The sequence below is a fragment of the Camelus ferus genome, chromosome 26 (genome assembly GCF_009834535.1).
Source record: "Camelus ferus isolate YT-003-E chromosome 26, BCGSAC_Cfer_1.0, whole genome shotgun sequence".
Classification (NCBI taxonomy): Eukaryota; Metazoa; Chordata; class Mammalia; order Artiodactyla; family Camelidae; genus Camelus; species Camelus ferus.
This window is the reverse complement of record NC_045721.1, coordinates 2,330,640-2,347,996: the sequence shown is the minus strand read 5'-3', so window position 1 is coordinate 2,347,996 and position 17,357 is coordinate 2,330,640. Positions and strand designations below refer to the sequence as shown.

The 17,357-nt window shown below is 48.6% G+C and overlaps 1 protein-coding gene across 1 annotated transcript in view; it reads right to left on the bottom strand.

The window, feature by feature from the left end:
* Positions 1–7,915: 7,915 nt before the first annotated feature.
* Positions 7,916–17,357, bottom strand: part of KAT6A (lysine acetyltransferase 6A) — a 97,205-nt gene continuing 87,763 nt past the window's right edge. Inside the window, 4 exon segments of the mRNA XM_032468649.1 lie at positions 7,916–11,644; positions 11,646–13,330; positions 13,470–13,782; positions 16,461–17,078. Coding sequence (XP_032324540.1) covers positions 10,652–11,644; positions 11,646–13,330; positions 13,470–13,782; positions 16,461–17,078 — 3,609 coding nt within the window. The 3' untranslated portion in view covers positions 7,916–10,651.

Below are 17,357 nucleotides of genomic sequence, written 5' to 3'. Positions count from 1 at the left end.
CTCACAAGCCACCACCGTGTAACGACCAAGCCTCTCTTCCCACCGCGGCCAGGATGCCAGAGGGCACAGCTGGTGCCTCCCCACCCCTCATCCCTCACCCTGAATTCTGTCCCCACACCGCAGACCCTCCAGCTACACCTCTGTCTTGTGTGGAACTCCCTGGTGGATTTGGGCTAGTTGCAAACTTTCCTTGTTCCCGAGACTCTGCTCTCACCTCACTCTTCTCCCGTTTCTTTGAACACTCTTTTTTGGGCTCATTAATAAAACTCCTGCCCCAGCCCTGTACAGTTTCATGCCCTTCCCATCACAATCCCAGCCTTGGTGTCACCCAGCACCACGTTCCAACGATGCTGGGTCTCTAACTCCAGCCTTGATCTCTCTCCTGGGATGAGACATCTAGATGGCGCCATCAGATGTCACCCTGACCATCACTGCTCCTGGCATCTCAGTTTCCCAGGAACGGCACCACCACTCACCTCTTCACCCAAGCCTGGAACCCAGGGTCCTATGCAGCTCCCCCTTCCTCTCCTTTCCACCCCCGGCCCCACTGCCCATGAGATGCCAGAGCCTTTCTTCAAAATCAGTTCTCAAATGTGCCTTCAGACCACCCAGGGATCTTACTAAAATGCAGACCCGGAGTCAGCGGGTGTGGATGGATGGCAACACTGGCCCCTATTCTCCGCGCCTCCCTGTACACAACAGTTGAATGCATCCACCTTGTGTAACACCACCCAGATCAAGGTAGGGGACGTTTCCAGCACCGCAGCCGACTAGGCATCTCCCTAACAGTGCCCAGCCCTAAATTAACCCCTCTTCTGACCTCTACCCCCTTAGGTTATCTTTGTCTGGGTTCAGACTTCACATACGGGGCGTCACACAATATGTACTCTTGTGTGGGACTTCATTCACCCAACGTCACATCCCTGAGATGTATCCAAGTTGTTGCACATCAGCAGTTGGTTCTTTGCCACACTGTGTAGTATGTTCGGTTCTCACATATGAATGGGCTGTTTCTGCTTCCAGGCTGCTGTAAATAAAGCTGCCATGGACATACCATTCATGTACATTCCTTTTGGTGGACAGACGCACAGACACATGCATTTGCGCTGGCTGTGGACCCAGGAGTGAAATGGCTGGATCGTGGGGCACACATACACTTGGCTTTGGTTGTACCGCCAAGCACTTTCCCAAAGTGGTTATACCGATCTGCATGTCCACCAGCAACGTCAGAGCGTTCCAGTGGCTCCACATCCTCGCCAGCACTTGATATCACTGCTGGTTTTGAGTTCACCCTTTCCAGTGAGTGGAGTACCGTGGTTTTAATTTGCATTTTCTGATGACTGGAGAAGGGGTGCACACATCTATGTGTTTATTGGCCTTTTTAATGCTTCTCTGGCCTGAAGTGTCTGTTCAGATCTTTTGCTCGTAGTTAATTGGATTGGTAGCATTTTCCTAATCACAGGTCCACTGACTCCTCCTCATTCCTGTCTCACTCTGGTTCCCTTCCAAGAGCTCCAGAGGTAGCAGTGGGTCATCCTTCCCCAGCGTGACCCGCAGCCAGTCTCCTGTCCAGTCCGGCCTCCACGCTGACCCAGTCTGAACCTCCTAACATCTGGTCACTCACTGTGGTGCTTCCTGGGGCTGCAGACGGGGCGGCTCAAACAGTCGACATTGACTGTCTTGCTGTTCTGGCGGCTGGAAGTCTGAGGTCAAGCCGTTGGCTGGGCCGGTTCCTTCTGTGGCCCTGAGGGAGGACAGTTCCAGGCCTCCTGTGGCTCCTGTAGCTCTGGTATTCCTTGGCTTGGAGGTGGCATTCCCCCTGCATCTTCACATGGCCTTCCCTCTGTGCGTGTCTGTCCCCGTGTCCAGATTTCCCCTATCAGGACACCAGTCATGCTGGATTAGGGCCCATCCTAAGGACCTCACCTTAACTCAATCATCAGCAAAGAACGGTTTTCTAAACAATATGGTCATATAGCACACATGTAGCTAAGTGACAGTCCCAAGGTCACATCCACAAGTGCTGAGGGCTAGGACTGCAACATCTTCTAGGGGACACAGTTCAACTCATAACACTCACTTCCCTCCGTAATTAAGAACCTTCAGCAGCGTCCTTCCTATCACCTGCCCAGTGAAGGAAAGGGTCCCTTGGGGTGACTGTGGAGGCTCCCACGGCCCAGCCCCTCCCTGGCTCCCAGTGTCTTCTCTGCACCCCCTCACTCCAGCCCCAGCAGAGGACAGTGTCCCCAAACCCATCTGCTGGCTCGTTCCCTCACATTCTTCTGCTCTCTCCCCAAAAGCTACCTTCTAGATGAGGTCTCTGCATGAGTTTGTTAGGGCGGCCATAACAAAGGGCCACAGACTGAGTGGCTTAAAGAACAGAGCTGCATTGTCTCACAAATCTGGGGCTAGATGTCTGAGATCAAGGTGTGGGCGGGGCTGGTTTCTTCGGAGGCCTCCTTTCCGGGCTTGTAGACGGTGGCCTTCTCCCTGTGTCCTTGCGTGACCCTCCCTCTGTGTGTGTCTATGTCCTAATTTTCTCTTCTTGTAAGGATACCCGTCATACTGGATTCAGGCTCATCCTAATAATCTTGTTTTAACTTAATGACCCCTTTAAAGACCTTGTGTCCACATACAGTCACATTCTGAGGTGCTGGCCGTTAGGACTGACGAATCTGGGGGGGAACACAACTCAACCCCTAACAGCCTTCTCTAACCACTTTACCGAAAATTTCACCCACTCCACATCACACCGTTTATTTCTCTATTTCCTGCCTGTATCCTTAGCACTTATCACTATCTGTCACACTAGGTGTTTTAATTCTGTACTTTATTCCTCATCTAGTTCCCCCTTGGAATGTAAACCCCATGAGAGCAAGGTTTTGGGTTGTGGTGCTGGCTGCATCAACCCTTGTGATTCTTTTTTTTTTTTTTTTTTTTAATTAAAAGAATTTCTTTTTCTCTTTTTTTGTAGAGTGGGTAACTAGGTTTATTCATTTATTTTTTTGTTTTATTATTATTATTTTTAATGGCGGTACTGGAGATTGAACCCTGGACATTGTGCATGCTAAGCACACGCTCTACCACTGAGCTGTACCCTCTCGCCAACCCCCATGATTCTAACAGGGCTGAAGACATAGCAGGTGTTATGCAAATATAATGTAATTAACCTCTGTAATTCATATATATTTAATTAGTCAATTCAAGGAAGACCGATTTTTGCGAGGCCTCTGGAATATCCTGCTGCTTGAATTTCTTTCTTTGACTGTTTTTATTAAAGACTTTTTAATGCACTTTGAAAAAGAAGTCAGCCTCTAAAACACTGGCTGCCGTCATTAATGACAGGCTTTTGCTCATTTATTAGCGGACTGTTGTTTCCCTGGTACCTTCCCCTGAATCCAACTGCAAAAGGCCTTTTCATTTCTTAATCTCCTTTTGGCACCAGAAGGCGTGTAATTTTTTTTTCCCTCCTGCCCTTCTGTTTGGTATTTTAAAAACACACCCTGGGAGGCATACATGCAAGCCTTTTTTTCCTTCCAGTGAATTTTCTGTGATTGTGGGCCTTGCTTGCAGAAGACTCAATATATAAAACGTTTAAAATGCTAGAAACATTAACTAAAGGAAGGGGGCAAAAGGGAAGGGTGATTGCTTTACTAAAAGATGCTTTGTTCAAAAAAAATTATTATTTTCTTTTTAAGGATTCAGAATGCATTTCCTTAATAGTGGTTTTCCTCTTGTGCTTTCAAAATGTGGATAGACTTGCACATTTGCGTTCATATAACGCCGTTTGGAGCACTTGGACCGCATCACGTTAGGTACGGCTCTCCAGGCAGTCATTTTTGGTAAAAGGCCTTTTCCTGACCTTGTCACCTTTCCCCCTAGAATCTCTAAATGGATGCTCCCAGTTTTGGAATCAGGAACTTGTGTGAGAACAGGGTGTGGGGTGGTGATGGTGGGTACCCGGCTGTGACTTGGAGGGGCCAGGAGAGAAGGCCGGGACTCCCTGAGATGCACAGGGGCCTGGGCTCGGGGACGTGGAGCTCCGGGGTCGCAGGGGTGTGTGGCCCGAGGGCGGGTAAGCAGGGTTAGCCCACCAGGTGCTCATGGCCAAGTGCCTTCCAGCCCCATCCCACCTCAAATGGACCAGTGTGTGTGCAAGAGAGGCCAAAGGAGCCAATCAGCCAAGAGCTCCCATTCCCAGGGCCCCCGAGGGCAATTCTGGCCTTGGATGGTCCTGGGCGGGGAGGGCAGCAGGGAGGGAAGGAGCCATGGTGAGTGCGCTGATGATGCGGCCACGTCCAGGCTGTCCGGAGTGGAGTCCAGAGTAGAGTCCCGAGAGGGACCGGGCTGTGTGACCTCTTCTTAGCGGTGACCGTCAAGATCTGCCCTGGGGCTTGAAGCGGGGACTCACAGAGCCTCAGCAGATGGGGCTGTGGCCCCTCTGGTGTCCCTGTCCCTTCACTGGTGCAGCTCAGCCTAGTCCAGTGTCTAGTCCAGTGTCCGGCTGTGACTGTTCGTTGAGCGAATGAACAAGACATATTTCCATAACCACAATTACACACAGCCTCAAAATGACCGGCCAGTCGTGTGACCCCAGGCCACCTGTGCCTCTGCCCGGGGGTCCCGGGCCCTCATCTCTGCAAAGGCTCTTTAAGAGCCCCTCCACCTGAATGTGCCCGCAGCCCGTGCAGTGCTCCAAGTGAAAAGTCACTTCTACTGAGACCAAACATATCTCTAGCGTAGACCTCCATAGAAGTGCACAGATACCAGCACGCAGAACCTCTGGATGAGGGTTTGGCTTTGTTTCTGATCCAGCAGAAGGTGAAGGCCCTGGGAAAAAGTGAAAAGGGGCTTGAGTTAGCCTGGAATGAAACATTTCCCTGCAGCGGAAAACTACACAGCCTTTAAAAAGAAGGAGGCGACTCCATGTGCAGTGATGTACACCGAGAACCTCAGGAGGGAGCAAGTGATACCCATGAAAGGAAGAGTGGTGGTGATGGCAGGCTTGCATCTGGGGAGTGAAACTTGAGTGCAGGGAACGTGGGAAAGCGACACACATGCTCAGAGGCAGGTGTCCAGGAAGACACAGGAAAATCCTTGACGAGGTTGCCCTTGGGGAAGGGAACGGAGGAGATGAGGAGGAGGAAGAGATTAGTGAATCATTCACTGCAAACATACCCTTCTGTGTGGTTTTAATTTCCTAACGTGTGTATGTCATACGTTACTTACTATGAATTCCTAGTTAATTGCTACTGAAAACATCATTTTTCAGCTGCTCTTTGGTTGCTCTGTCTGGGAGAGTCTCAGCTGCCTCCTTGCAGGGCTCCAATAAAGGACTCGTGTTTGAGCTGGCGTAAATCTGGCTAAGCTGGTTCTAGTTCTCTCCCGTGTGTTCCCTCCACATGGGCCCCATCAGCAGCTTTCCAGCCCTTTCCCTTCGGTCACTGGATCCAGCCATGACAGCTGGCAGACCCCTCCTTCTGCTGGCACACGGACCCTCGAGACACCCCCGGACCTGCAATCACACTCTCTCAGAAGACTTATGAAGAAAATTGTGGTCCCGAGCCCCCTTCTGTTGAGTCTTTCCCTCTTCTTCTTTAAAACATTGTTGTAACATATGTATAACATAAATCTGAGCATCTGTAAGTGTACAGGGGCAGGAAGCACAGCCATGCTGCTGTGAAGCCACCACCACCACTCACCTCCAGAACTTTTTCATCTTCCCAAACTGAAACTCTGCACCCACCAAACACTCACTCCCCATCCTCCCTCCTCCCAGTATCTGGTACCCACCCATCCTCTCTTCTCTCTCTGAATCGGACTCCTCCAGGGACCTCATTTAAGTGGTATCATGTTTTTGTCCTTTTGTATCTATAGTTTATTTCACTAAGCATGTCTTCAAGTGTCTCCACATTGTACCATGTGTTAGAATTGCCTTCATTTTTAAGACTACATAATATTCCACTGTGTGTATAGACCACATCTTATTTATCCATTCATCCATCGATGGACACTTGGGTTGCTTCCACTTCGGGGCTGTTGTGAATAATGCAGCTATGAACATAGGTGTATAACTATCTCTTGTTTTAAAATCAAATTTAATGAGGTATAATTTATAAACAAAATGTACCCATTTTAGGTGTGCAGTTTGATTAGTGTTCACTAGATATAGAAATTTCCATCACCTCAAGAAGTCCTTTGTATCTTTCATAAAGTCAATCTCTCTCCCCACCCCTAGGCAATCACTGATCTGCTTTCTGTCACGATAGATTGGTTTTGCCTTTTCTAGAACTGTATGGACATGAAATGATACAGAAAGTACACTTTTGAAGCTGGCTTCTTTTGCTCAGGGTAGTGTTTTTGAGATTCGCCCATGTTGTCACATATTCGTCATTTTTCCTTTATTGCAGATTATGTTGTCCCACTGTGTGTATGGACAGATCACATTTGTTCATCCACTCAACAGTTGATGAGCACTGGGTTCTTTCCAGTGTTGGGTCTAAGTCTTTGGGTAGATGTATGAGGCTTCCATTGCTCTTAGGTAAATAGCAGGGAGTGGACCTGCAGTGAAGTATGTAGTACGTTGAACTTTGCAAGAAACTGCCAAAATTTTTCAAAGCGGTGGTGTCATTTCACATTCCCACCAGCACTACGTGAAAGTCCTCACTGTTCACATCTTTATTAACATGTCCCAAGGTCAGCCTTTTCCATCCTGGTCACATAAAGCGATGCTTCAATGTGGTTTTTACTTACATTTCCTTGATAATGGTGTTTAACATCTTTTCCTGTACCTATTGGTCACTCGTGTATCTTCTTTGGTGAAGTGTCAATCCCTTGCCTATTTTTTTTTTTTTGAAAGCTGAGTTGTTTGTCTTACTGTTGAATTGTGAGTGTTCTTTCTATATTCTGGGCACAAGTCCTTTGTCAGATATATGTATTGCAAATACGTATTATCTCCCAGCCTGTGGCCAAACTCTTCATTTTTTAATGGTGTCTTTTGAAGAGAAGATTTTTATTTTGATAAATCTAATTTATCAGCGGTTTCATTTTATGCTTCATGTGTTTGGTGTCTTATGTATTTGATTACATTTGGCTTCTTTTGCTCACCGTAATTCCTAAGATTCATTTCCCTCATGTACTGTGGTTCCTTCATTGTTACCAGTGTATGGAATTCCCTTGTAAAATTGCAAATTTTTAATCCATTTTATTGGTAATGACATGTGGGTTGTCTTCAGCCATTACAGATTTTACTGCTTTGAACACTCCTGTACACACATCCTTGGACATACATGCGTGTCCGAGGTGTAAACAGTTTCTTTAGGTTTAAAAACAAAGTGGAATTGCTGGGTGAGTAACAGGACACGTGTAACTTCTTCACTGCCTCCTACTCAACATATAACTGCTTTCACTTTACACAGAAAACTACGATCAGATTCAGTCATTTTTAACGTAATTGACAACAGCTTTTCCTAACCTTCCTTTAAAAAGAAAGTGAAATCAACCACTCAAGTCTTATTAACTGTACTACATCAGTTAAACAGTTAGAGCTTGTCTGTACGTGGGGCAGAGCCTCCATCCTAGAACAGAGGCTTTATGTATGAATTTCTTTGCTTTGTTCACAAGAGACTTTGAACTTAGGATACCAATTAAAAGGTTTTAAATGACATTTTCAAAAACAGGAGATTCTGAGGCTCAAAAAGCTCTTTGAGGCCAGTGTAAATGAACTGACAGGTGATCTGCATGGCTGGTCTCCTACTTATATTCTTGGTATTTCAACACATATATGAACGAAAACTGAAATTTCAGAGTAAAGGTCATCAACTTATACTTGCTATATAAAGAGGAGCACGTATGTAGAAAAAGAATCGGAGAGTCTGAAATATTTGGGAGAAAAATTCCACATGCAAGACAGACATCCAAAATGGCTCAACATAATTTATTTTTTTTTATGTTAAAATGTACAGAGTTCTTTTGAAAGTACTTGCTAGAAAGGGGGAAAAAAAGTGATATTACATACAAGGAGAGGAAGGGAGACCAGCTGGCCCAGGAGCGCGTGACACGGAGAAGCACAAAGGCAGTGAGGCACCCCTTCCCCTCAGCTTACAAGTCGCCATGAGCAAAGTACAAAGAGGTTACAAAACAGGAAAAGCAAATATAAACAGACAGGAATAGACTTAGCTTCATTTGTACATGCGGCTTTTAGAGGCATCTGGAGCTCTATTCACACACGCTAGAGATCTCTTTAAAGAGAATTTTTATCTTTCTTAAAATAGTTTTTAATATTCTACAACAAAGATAAAAAATTTTAAAGATGGAATGAAATGAAAAAGCTCTTATTTTAAAAGGCATCAAAGTCACTAACAGTGAGTTTTTAAATTTATTTTTTAGAAGATTACCCAAGTTATCTTGCTAAAAATACATTTTTTTTTAAACAGAAGTGAAAAAATGACAGGTACCAATATTACTGTGTTGGATAATTTCTTTTATAATATAGAAAAGAACATTTTTTCTACAATAGTTCTAAAGTCACAAAAAGGCTTGTGGAAAAGGGAGCTGCCCGATTGAATTTTTTTTTTTTAAAGAAACAAAACCAAACACAACCGCAAACCAACGGAAACTGAACTCACGGCCCTCGTTTCAACAGCTTCTCCTTCTGCCTTGACCCACCCTCCTCCCCACACACCTCCCTCCCGACCCACCCCCATCCCCACCCCAACCAGGAAGCAATGACAGAGCTGAAGAGTAGGCGGAGGGCAGCACAGAGCACTTTCTACACAGATGCTCGGGGACTGGAATAGTATATACAGAGAAACTGGGTCCTACACAGCCTTGCACATGCTCGGAACTGACAGCGGGAAGATGTGGAATTCTGCCTTTTTCTACCTAACACGTTTAATTGAGAAAGTCAATTAAAGTGTATATATATTAAAAAAAAAAAAACCAACAAACCTGTGCATTTGAAAAAATTTAATGCCTAATTCGTCCTTCAAAAATTTATCTATATAAAATGTACAAATAAAGGAGAGAATTTAATGCTTACAGGTATTTCTTTAAGCAGTACTTCCCCCTTTTGGATATTTGACTGCACATACCAAGTGGTATAATAGTGTCCATCTTCTAATGATGGAACATATATATGAATATATATATATACTTATATATATATATATATATATTTTTTTTCTACCTATCCCTGGAGCAAGTAACAGGAAGAGACTGGGCGGACAGGCTGCACAGGAGAGAAGAGAACGCAGCTGGGAGCAGCGCGGGCGCCGGCCGCCGCCCCGCCATTGTCAGGGTCTGCCCTGCTATGCTGGTGGTTCGTTGATCCCTCTTCTCCTCAGCCGCTCACGGGAGAGGGGCTGGTGCACTGATTCACAGGGGATGAACTCAGGATCGCGAAAGACAAATGCAAACTAGAGGTATGTATTAGTTAAGTAGCTATAAAACTCACACCATGATCTCCCTCCCGACACACAGTCGGCGGCGTCTTCCGACGTCAAGTAAACAGTGTCAAGGGTTAGTCGGGTACTTCTCGAATCGCTGACAGGTACAGTCATCCACCAACACTTTATGCAAGGATGTAAGAGGCTAACCACTGCAGACTGCTGTTTGAATTTAATCAGAGTCAAAGCCTCAAGAATCAAGACCCTTAGCATCTCAAAGTACATACTAAAAACAAGAGGCTGCGTGCAGTTATGTGCATTATGGCTGATTCACCAGGTGGTTAAAAAAACCAGAGGTTAACTTCCTCTTTTTGATTGTTAACTGACCATCTCTATTCCTCCAAGGCTGGATTAGGATTGCAAACAGCTTTCCTCTGAGTTTCTGCTGTTAATTGAGACTTACAGTATTTTGTGTCTCTGAGTGCTGAGTGGGAGTAGTTTAAAAAAAATTATATTACACTTGATTTCATAAAAACAAACATTTCAATGAAGTCCATCTATAAAGAAACATTCTTGGGGAAAGGTTTCAAGAGGTGTGTGTGTGTATGTGTGTAGGGAGTGGAGGGGATTTTAAAAGGAGAAGCATTTTCCTGCCTCGCTTTATTAATAATAATAATAATAATAATAATATTAACAATAATAATAAGTTTAAGGAGCTTGGGTTGTTCTCCATGTCCCCGTCCGAGTCTCCCGTAAGTGCCTCCTGCTGGAATGAAGTAGGAAATGAAAGGCTGGGTTTGGAGGAAAGGGTCTGGTTAACCCTCGAGATGTATATATAACATTTAAAAATGACAACATTGGGAGCTGCAAACAGTGAGGGGAAACATACATCTTCAAATAAAATAAAAGATAATTCACTTTTACACAAATTCCGTCCATGTGGTGTGTAAAGAAAGTAAGGCTCTTTTTAATTATGAAAAGATTTTTGTGCATGTTTCCCCTACCCCCAAATCCATTTTGTAGATGAGTTCTATTGTAAAATGTTCAAGATTGTGAAGAAAACCAAAACCCAGAACAAAATGAGCCCTCCCACCCCCCCGCAAAAAGACCAGGTTTTCTAAAAAATAAAATAAACCAAAGAAAAATTCCTCTAAATCTACAGCAATATTTTAACTGGAAAAAAGGTCCATTTTTCTCTGGTTTGTCAGTATAAAAGGTTCCTTTATTTATATATATTTAAGTTTTCGGCTGCAAGTTCGTCCTGCTCATCTTCTCATGTAAGGTCCGTTGAGTGACTGCTTGGGCACGCCGGCGGCGTTCATGTAGCTGTGATGGGAGGGGCCAGTGTACATCATGTTTCCATGAGGGTTTGGCTGCATAGGCTGCTGGGTATAGGCCTGGCTCCCCATCATCCCCATCTGCATCTGCATAGGATACTGTGCTGTCTGGTTCATGTAGGCAGGGTTACTATGGTAACTGCTGTTCATCATGGGCTGTGTCATTCGATAGCTGTTCATGGCGTTCAAGGTGTTCATGTTCATGGAATTGACATTATAGGCGGGGGTTGGCATTAAATTAACCCCCATGTTCATGCCACGCTGGACAGCCAGCGCACGCGGGCCGGCCTGCATGGCGACCGCGGGCGGGCTGCGGCCGTACAGCTGCTGCTGGTGAGCCGCCGCGGAGGGCAGCGGCGCGGACTTGGAGCGGATGGAAATGTGCCCCTTGACGGGCATCTGCCCTTGCAACCTCTGCGTGTGGGGAATGCCAATGTTGGTGGCAGACATGTTGCACTGCAGCAGAGGGGACGTGAGGTTCATGGTGGTGGAGGCCAAGTTTGGGGGCGGCGTCATGGTGGCTTGTGCTTGAGGGGTCCCAGCTAACGGGTGAGATGGAGCCAGCTGAGCCAGCCCTGTGTTGGACAGAGAAACACTGGTTGCATAGGAAGTTACAGCAGGAGAATGGCTATAAGGCATGGCATGAGGGTCCATAATGGTGTTAGTCAGCTGCTGCAACTTGGCTAAACTGAAGGTGGCTGACGGCTGGGAGTAGCTGCCGGCACCAAAGTCCCCCGGGATCCTCTCATAGATACTTATGTTCCCCGTGCTTCCGGACTCCGGGATCTCCATGATCATGGGCGCTGGGGTGAAACTGTTATTCATACTGCACTGCGACAGCGGGGGCTGCTGCTGGGGCGGGGGCGGGGGCTGGGGCGGCGGCGGCGCCGGCTGGGGGGGGCGGCGGGGGCGGGGGCGGCGGCTGCTGCTGCTGCGGCGGTGGGGGCGGCTGCGGCGCGGGCTGCGGGGGCGGTGGCGGCGGCTGCTGGGGGGGCGGCGGCGGCGGCTGCGGCGGCGGCTGCTGGTTGCTGGGAGGCCGCTCCACCACGCAGCTCTGCGGCGACTTGATGCTGCAGTTGGCGGCGGGCTGGACCCCGTTCTGCTGCAGCATGCTGCAGCTGCTGCCCATGCCGGCCATCTGCTGGGTGACGACGCAGCTGCTCTGGGTGAGGCTGCTGGAGGACGACAAGCCGCCGTACGAGCAGCTGTTCTGCGAAGAGCCGTTCCCACAGATGCTGCCGCCCATGGTGGAGTCGTAGCTGCTGGGGTTCTCGTAGTTCTCCGTGGTGCTCTCAATGCTGCCCAGGTCACTGAAGCCACTGTCCACCACCTGCTGGGAGTGGTCTGAAACGGAAGGCACATCCATCATGGGGCTGGTCTCCAAGTTCTGCATAGAGGGTGCGGACAGGGATCCTTGCTCCGGGCTGATCTGGGTGTAGCCACTTTCCAGGGCGGGCACGCTGGGGCTGCTGACCGAGCGCACCGACTGGCTGGGGTGCGACTGGACAGAGGACATCGGGCTGTTGTGCTCCGAGGCGTGGCAGTCCTCCACCAGGGAAAGCTGCGGGTCTTCGTCGGCCTGGGTGTAACTCTGCAGGGTCTGACAGGCCGCCAGGGTCTCGTCGCAGTCCTGGTAGGCGGCCTCGTGCTCGCCGCTCTCCTCCCGAGTCAGGGACTGCACGGCCTGCACGGTCTCCAGGTCCAGCTCGCTGTGAGGGATCTCCTCCTCCTCCTTCAACTCCACCAGCTCCTCCTTGGAGTTCGAGTCCTCCTCGTGGTCATCCTCGGAGCCCGGCATGTGCTCGGACACCACGGACGCCTCCTGGGAGGTCTGCTCCTCTTCAGAATCCGGCTCGGTTTCATCTTTATCCTTGGCCGTCTCCCTGCTGCTCTGCATGTTAGTATCTAAAAAAGACTCCCGGCCGCCAGGCTCCTCCCTGGCGTCCTCCCGGGATGGCCGCTCCTCGGGCCCCTCCTTCTTTGTGGACTCCAGGTGGCCGTCGTCCTCATCGTCGGCGTCGTGGTCTTCGTGCTGGGCGGTCCCTGCAGCCCCGTCCTCCTCCTCCTCGGGCTCCGGCCCCTCCGGCTCCTGAGGCTCCTCCTCCGCCGGACGCTGCTCCGCGGGGACGCGGGGCTTCTCCTCCTCCTCGCCCACGTCGGGCTCCTTCGCCTCCGTCTCGGGGCCGCTGCTGTCCGCCGGGGAGGCCGCCCTGACGTCGCTGCCGGTGGCGTCCTCCTCCTCCCCGTCCTCAACCTCTTCTGCCTCCGCGGGCAGCTCCTCCTCTTCCTTCCTTTCCTCCATTAAAAGCAAGTCTTCTTTTGGTTCAATGGTCTCTTCGTTCTCTTGAATTCTGAGTTTCCGTCCGGGTTTGGGAAGCGGGACAACGGGCTCCATGAGGCATTCCTGCGCACACACGGGCACCATCTCCCGGCTCAGCTTGAACCCCGGCTTGCGGCCAGGCCTCTTCTTCCAGTGGACCGGTTTGCGGCTCTTGCCTTTGGGCCACCCCTTCTTCTTCTTCATGGGCAGGGACACGTCTGGCTCAAGCGGAGAATCCTTCACGTCACATTTTCTCAGGAGAGATACTGGCTTTAGGATAGGAGTATCTGCACAAGGAGGGATAAAAAAAAAAAAAATGAAAACAGATTACAGGATCTTATATTTCCGAGTGCCTCTTTCTGAGACCACCTGTCTTGTCTTCCAACACCATAAACTACCAATAAGCAGCGGTGCTGTGAAACATACCGTCAGCGTCATCTGACTCTTCGTCTTCGTCTTCATCTTTCGACTTCCTCTTAGAAGAGGAGCGACACCTGAGGACATCCTGAGAGGACAAGCGGTGGAAGTACCCTCTAGAGAAGAGGTCGCCCTCATCTTCCTCCTCCTCTTCCTCGTCCATCTCAAACGTGGGCTCCAACCTCGGCATCGGCCTCTCGGAGTCAGAGTCTTCAAAGGGCTCGTCTAAGACCTCGGTGGTCTCAGAGATGGTCTCCGTGACCACACTGCTGTTGTGGTGTTTGCGCTTTCGGACTCTCCTTCTTCGGTGAAGAATGGGTTTCTATTTATGAGAAAGAAAGCATTTTATTTACAGTAATGAACACTATCACTTCTATTAATAACATGATTCATGGTTTTTAAATAGTTTTTAATAGAATTAGCACCTGTAAAAGGAGGATGCTGTTTGCCAAAAGACACTGTGATTATTACAGACTACTACTGTAAAACAGTACATGAAGGATCACAGATACAAGATCTGGATAACTGAATACAACTTTGTAAAAGAACAGACGTGCTGTCAGAGGAGATACTATCACTCCCTTAGTAACGGTGCAGTTAAATTAACACCCTAGGGAGTCTCCCACTTCAGTACTGAAGTGACACAGGCTAGTCCCTTAACTTCTCTTCCTCAAGAGGAAAAAGGGACTAACACATCGTTTGTGCATTGGGAAAGCCGCACGAGTTCTCACGAGCCGCCCACAAAGAGCTGCAGCTACGGAGTCGGCACACATTTCCTTGGTGCTGGCAAGCATTCTAAAAGTACAATAAATCTCTTAAAACTGGGATTTGGCACATCAGGCGCGACTCTGTACTAAGACTGATATAACACCTCGAATCACAGAATAGGTGTCACAAATCAGTATCATATCACCAAGGATGCTCTGGTCCATCCCCTCATTCTAGAGGCCAAAGAGGCCGCAGGACTTGCTTAGGGCACATCCAGTCAGTACAGAAAAGGCTGCAAAACACAGCCTCTGACTCCCAGGCAACTGAATTTCTTCAAGAACTTCAAAAGTATCTTGTACCTGGTCTCACTGCCTATTACAATATTCTTTTTTACACAGGGAAATAGCATAACTTTATTTTATAAATAGGCAATATAAGGCTAGGATGTAAAAGAAATAGTCTTCATGGTCATGTAATGAACAACAGAGTTAATCTATTTTTCTCCACTTTAAATCGACTATGCCTAGTTGAGAACACAATTTTCAAACGAGGTTAAACACCAGGCCCTGCTCTCAGGAGAAATGGCTGATTGCAAGACTGGAGCACGACATATACAGGATGAACCCAGAATATATTGTAGACCCAGAAGGTGAGGAAGTGCTCGAAACAAACCAAGAAGCCTCTAAATGACAAAGATGTTGAAGAGACACAGGAGCAAGACTGAAAAAGCGCATACCAGCTGGAGCTGGAGACAAATTAGTACATAAAGTGGCAGAAGTGGGTTATAACCTGAAGTATAAAGTTAGTAACCTCTGAGTCCACAATGACATAAATGAATGATGGATAAACAAACACAGAGAAGAATGGATAGATCTCCCAAGTAGAATTCCAAATAACTTAACACAGATACTCTGCTCTTGGAGCATGAGAGTGTAACTTCCCACACCTGAAGCGTGGGCGATGGGCAGTAATTTCCCGAGTACAGCATAGAAAGGGGTCTGAAGAAAGGACTGACTCTCCAGTGGACAAACCACCTGGAGCCATGACTGAGCGTGACGTTAACACAAATAGTGAAGAGTCAGACTGATGGCAAACCCCTGCATGTGGTACATGGGGATACAGTGCTGCCAGATACCCTTACACGAGGCAATGAGAATGGCACTTCACCTCTGTGGTCTTCTAACACCGTGAGGGGCAGTCTACAAATCAGCTAGCCAGTACTCCTCAAAACTGTCAAGGTTGTCAAAAACACGGAGTCTGGGAACCTGTCACAACCAAAAGGGGCCTAAAGAGACACGATGACACAATGCAATATGGTGTACTGGATGGTCCCGGGCAGAAGGACATGAGGGAAACTAAGGAAATCTGAACAAAGTATGGACTCTAGTTAATGGATCAGTACTGGGTCACTATTTGTGACCAACGTACAAGGTACAAGGTAAAAGGTTACTAGTCGGGGAACCTGGTTGTGGGGAACATCAGAATTCTTTGTGCTTTCTTTGCAATAAACCTGTAAATCTAAAACTGTTCTAAAATGGAAAGTTTATTTTTAAATAAATAGCCCTACCTTTTTTTTTTTTTTTTTTTTTAAAAGCTCTGCTAAGGAAAAGAACGATTTCATTGCTTTGGATGAAAGCTGTCCCCCACTACTACTGGGTGGCTCGTCCAGGGAGCTGACACGTCATTCTGGCTGGCCTGTGGCGGTTCACTCTGGAGCCTGAGATATTTCCGGTATATGGTGTAACGGAATTCATCATCATCATCACACAGCACTTATCAACAATCTGCCTATCCTTCCAACTTTGCGAGATGATGAAATATAGTTTAAAAGCTACTTTTCAAACAAGGGTAAGTCAAACCACGGGAGGATGAAGGGCGAGAGGAGGAAGGAGAGCACGGGTAAGACGGCACCGCCCAGGGTAAGACTAGCAGCTTCGCTCCGAGCGCCTCAGTACAGGCACTGCTTTGTCCACTTTCCAGCAAAATGTGTACTGTTTTCCTCTCCTTTCCTAACAGAAACGTTTCTCATCTGTACATAGTTTCAAAATACTTTTGCAATCCCTAAAAAGTCCTAATTTGAAATCAAACCGTCAAGCTAAAAAAAGTTTGTCAGCCCTTCAATAACTTTATGACTTCTAAGCGAATTCCCAGAAGCCCAGGAAGTCACGAGCACATCCCACCCGCTCCCGGGAAGGTGGGAGGCCACACCACACGGAGGCGGAAGTTGGAAAGCCCCCCACCCTGAGGGCTCCTGGCTTCCTCGGGGCGGCAGGGCCGAACCCGGGGCCTCACCTTGCGCTTCAGCGTGGGCTTGGTGAGCACCGGGGGCGAGCTGGACCGCGGGCTCTCGGGCTCCTCCTCCTCCTCGCTGCTCTCGCTGAAGCCCCGCAGCAGGGCCCGGTCCGCGTCCCCGAAGCGGCCGTCGGCGTAGCGGCGGGGCAGCCTGTCGTGGCCGTCGGGCAGCGCGCACTTGAGCACCTCGGGGCTTCTCCTCAGCGGCGCCCGCCAGAGCTCCAGGCCCTCCCCGGCCCTTCTCCGGGGCGCGTCGGCCTTCCCATCCTGGCCCGGCTGCTCCTGGGAGGCGGCCGGCGGCTCCTCGCTCTCGGCGTCCTGCTCCGGGGGCGGTTCTGGCTTCTCCTCGCAGTCCCCATACTGCTCCCGGGGGGCTGACGTCTCCTCCAAGAGCAGCTTCGGGTCCTTGTCGCCGAAGCGGTCCTGGGCTTTCCGGCTCTTCCTGGGCCAGCGGCCCCTGCGGGCCGGCGGGCTGTTGGCAGGAGGGCTGTCCCGGGGAAGGGCCTGCTTGCTCAGCCGCGCGGAACTGGCCGCTGCCGGCGCTTCGGGCTTCTTCTCACTCTCCACGGAAGAACACGACTCCGGTTCTTTGTTCTCACGGCAGGTAGCCTTCCCCACCTGACGGCAGAAAATGGGGCCATGTTGATTAATTTTTCAGTCATATTCGGTTATATCTCCTATTCCGACCTTGTAAATACTGAGATAAGAAACGAACTTTGAAAGAGAACGTTTTTCATTATTTAGTAGCTGACATAAGTATCTCTACGTGTTAGACACCGTTTTAAATGCTTTATGGGTATCCACGTACACCTCACAACGATTATATGCAGCATTACTATTATAGCTCCATTTTACAGATGAGGTAATAACTAAGGCACAAAAAAATCTAACTTGCCC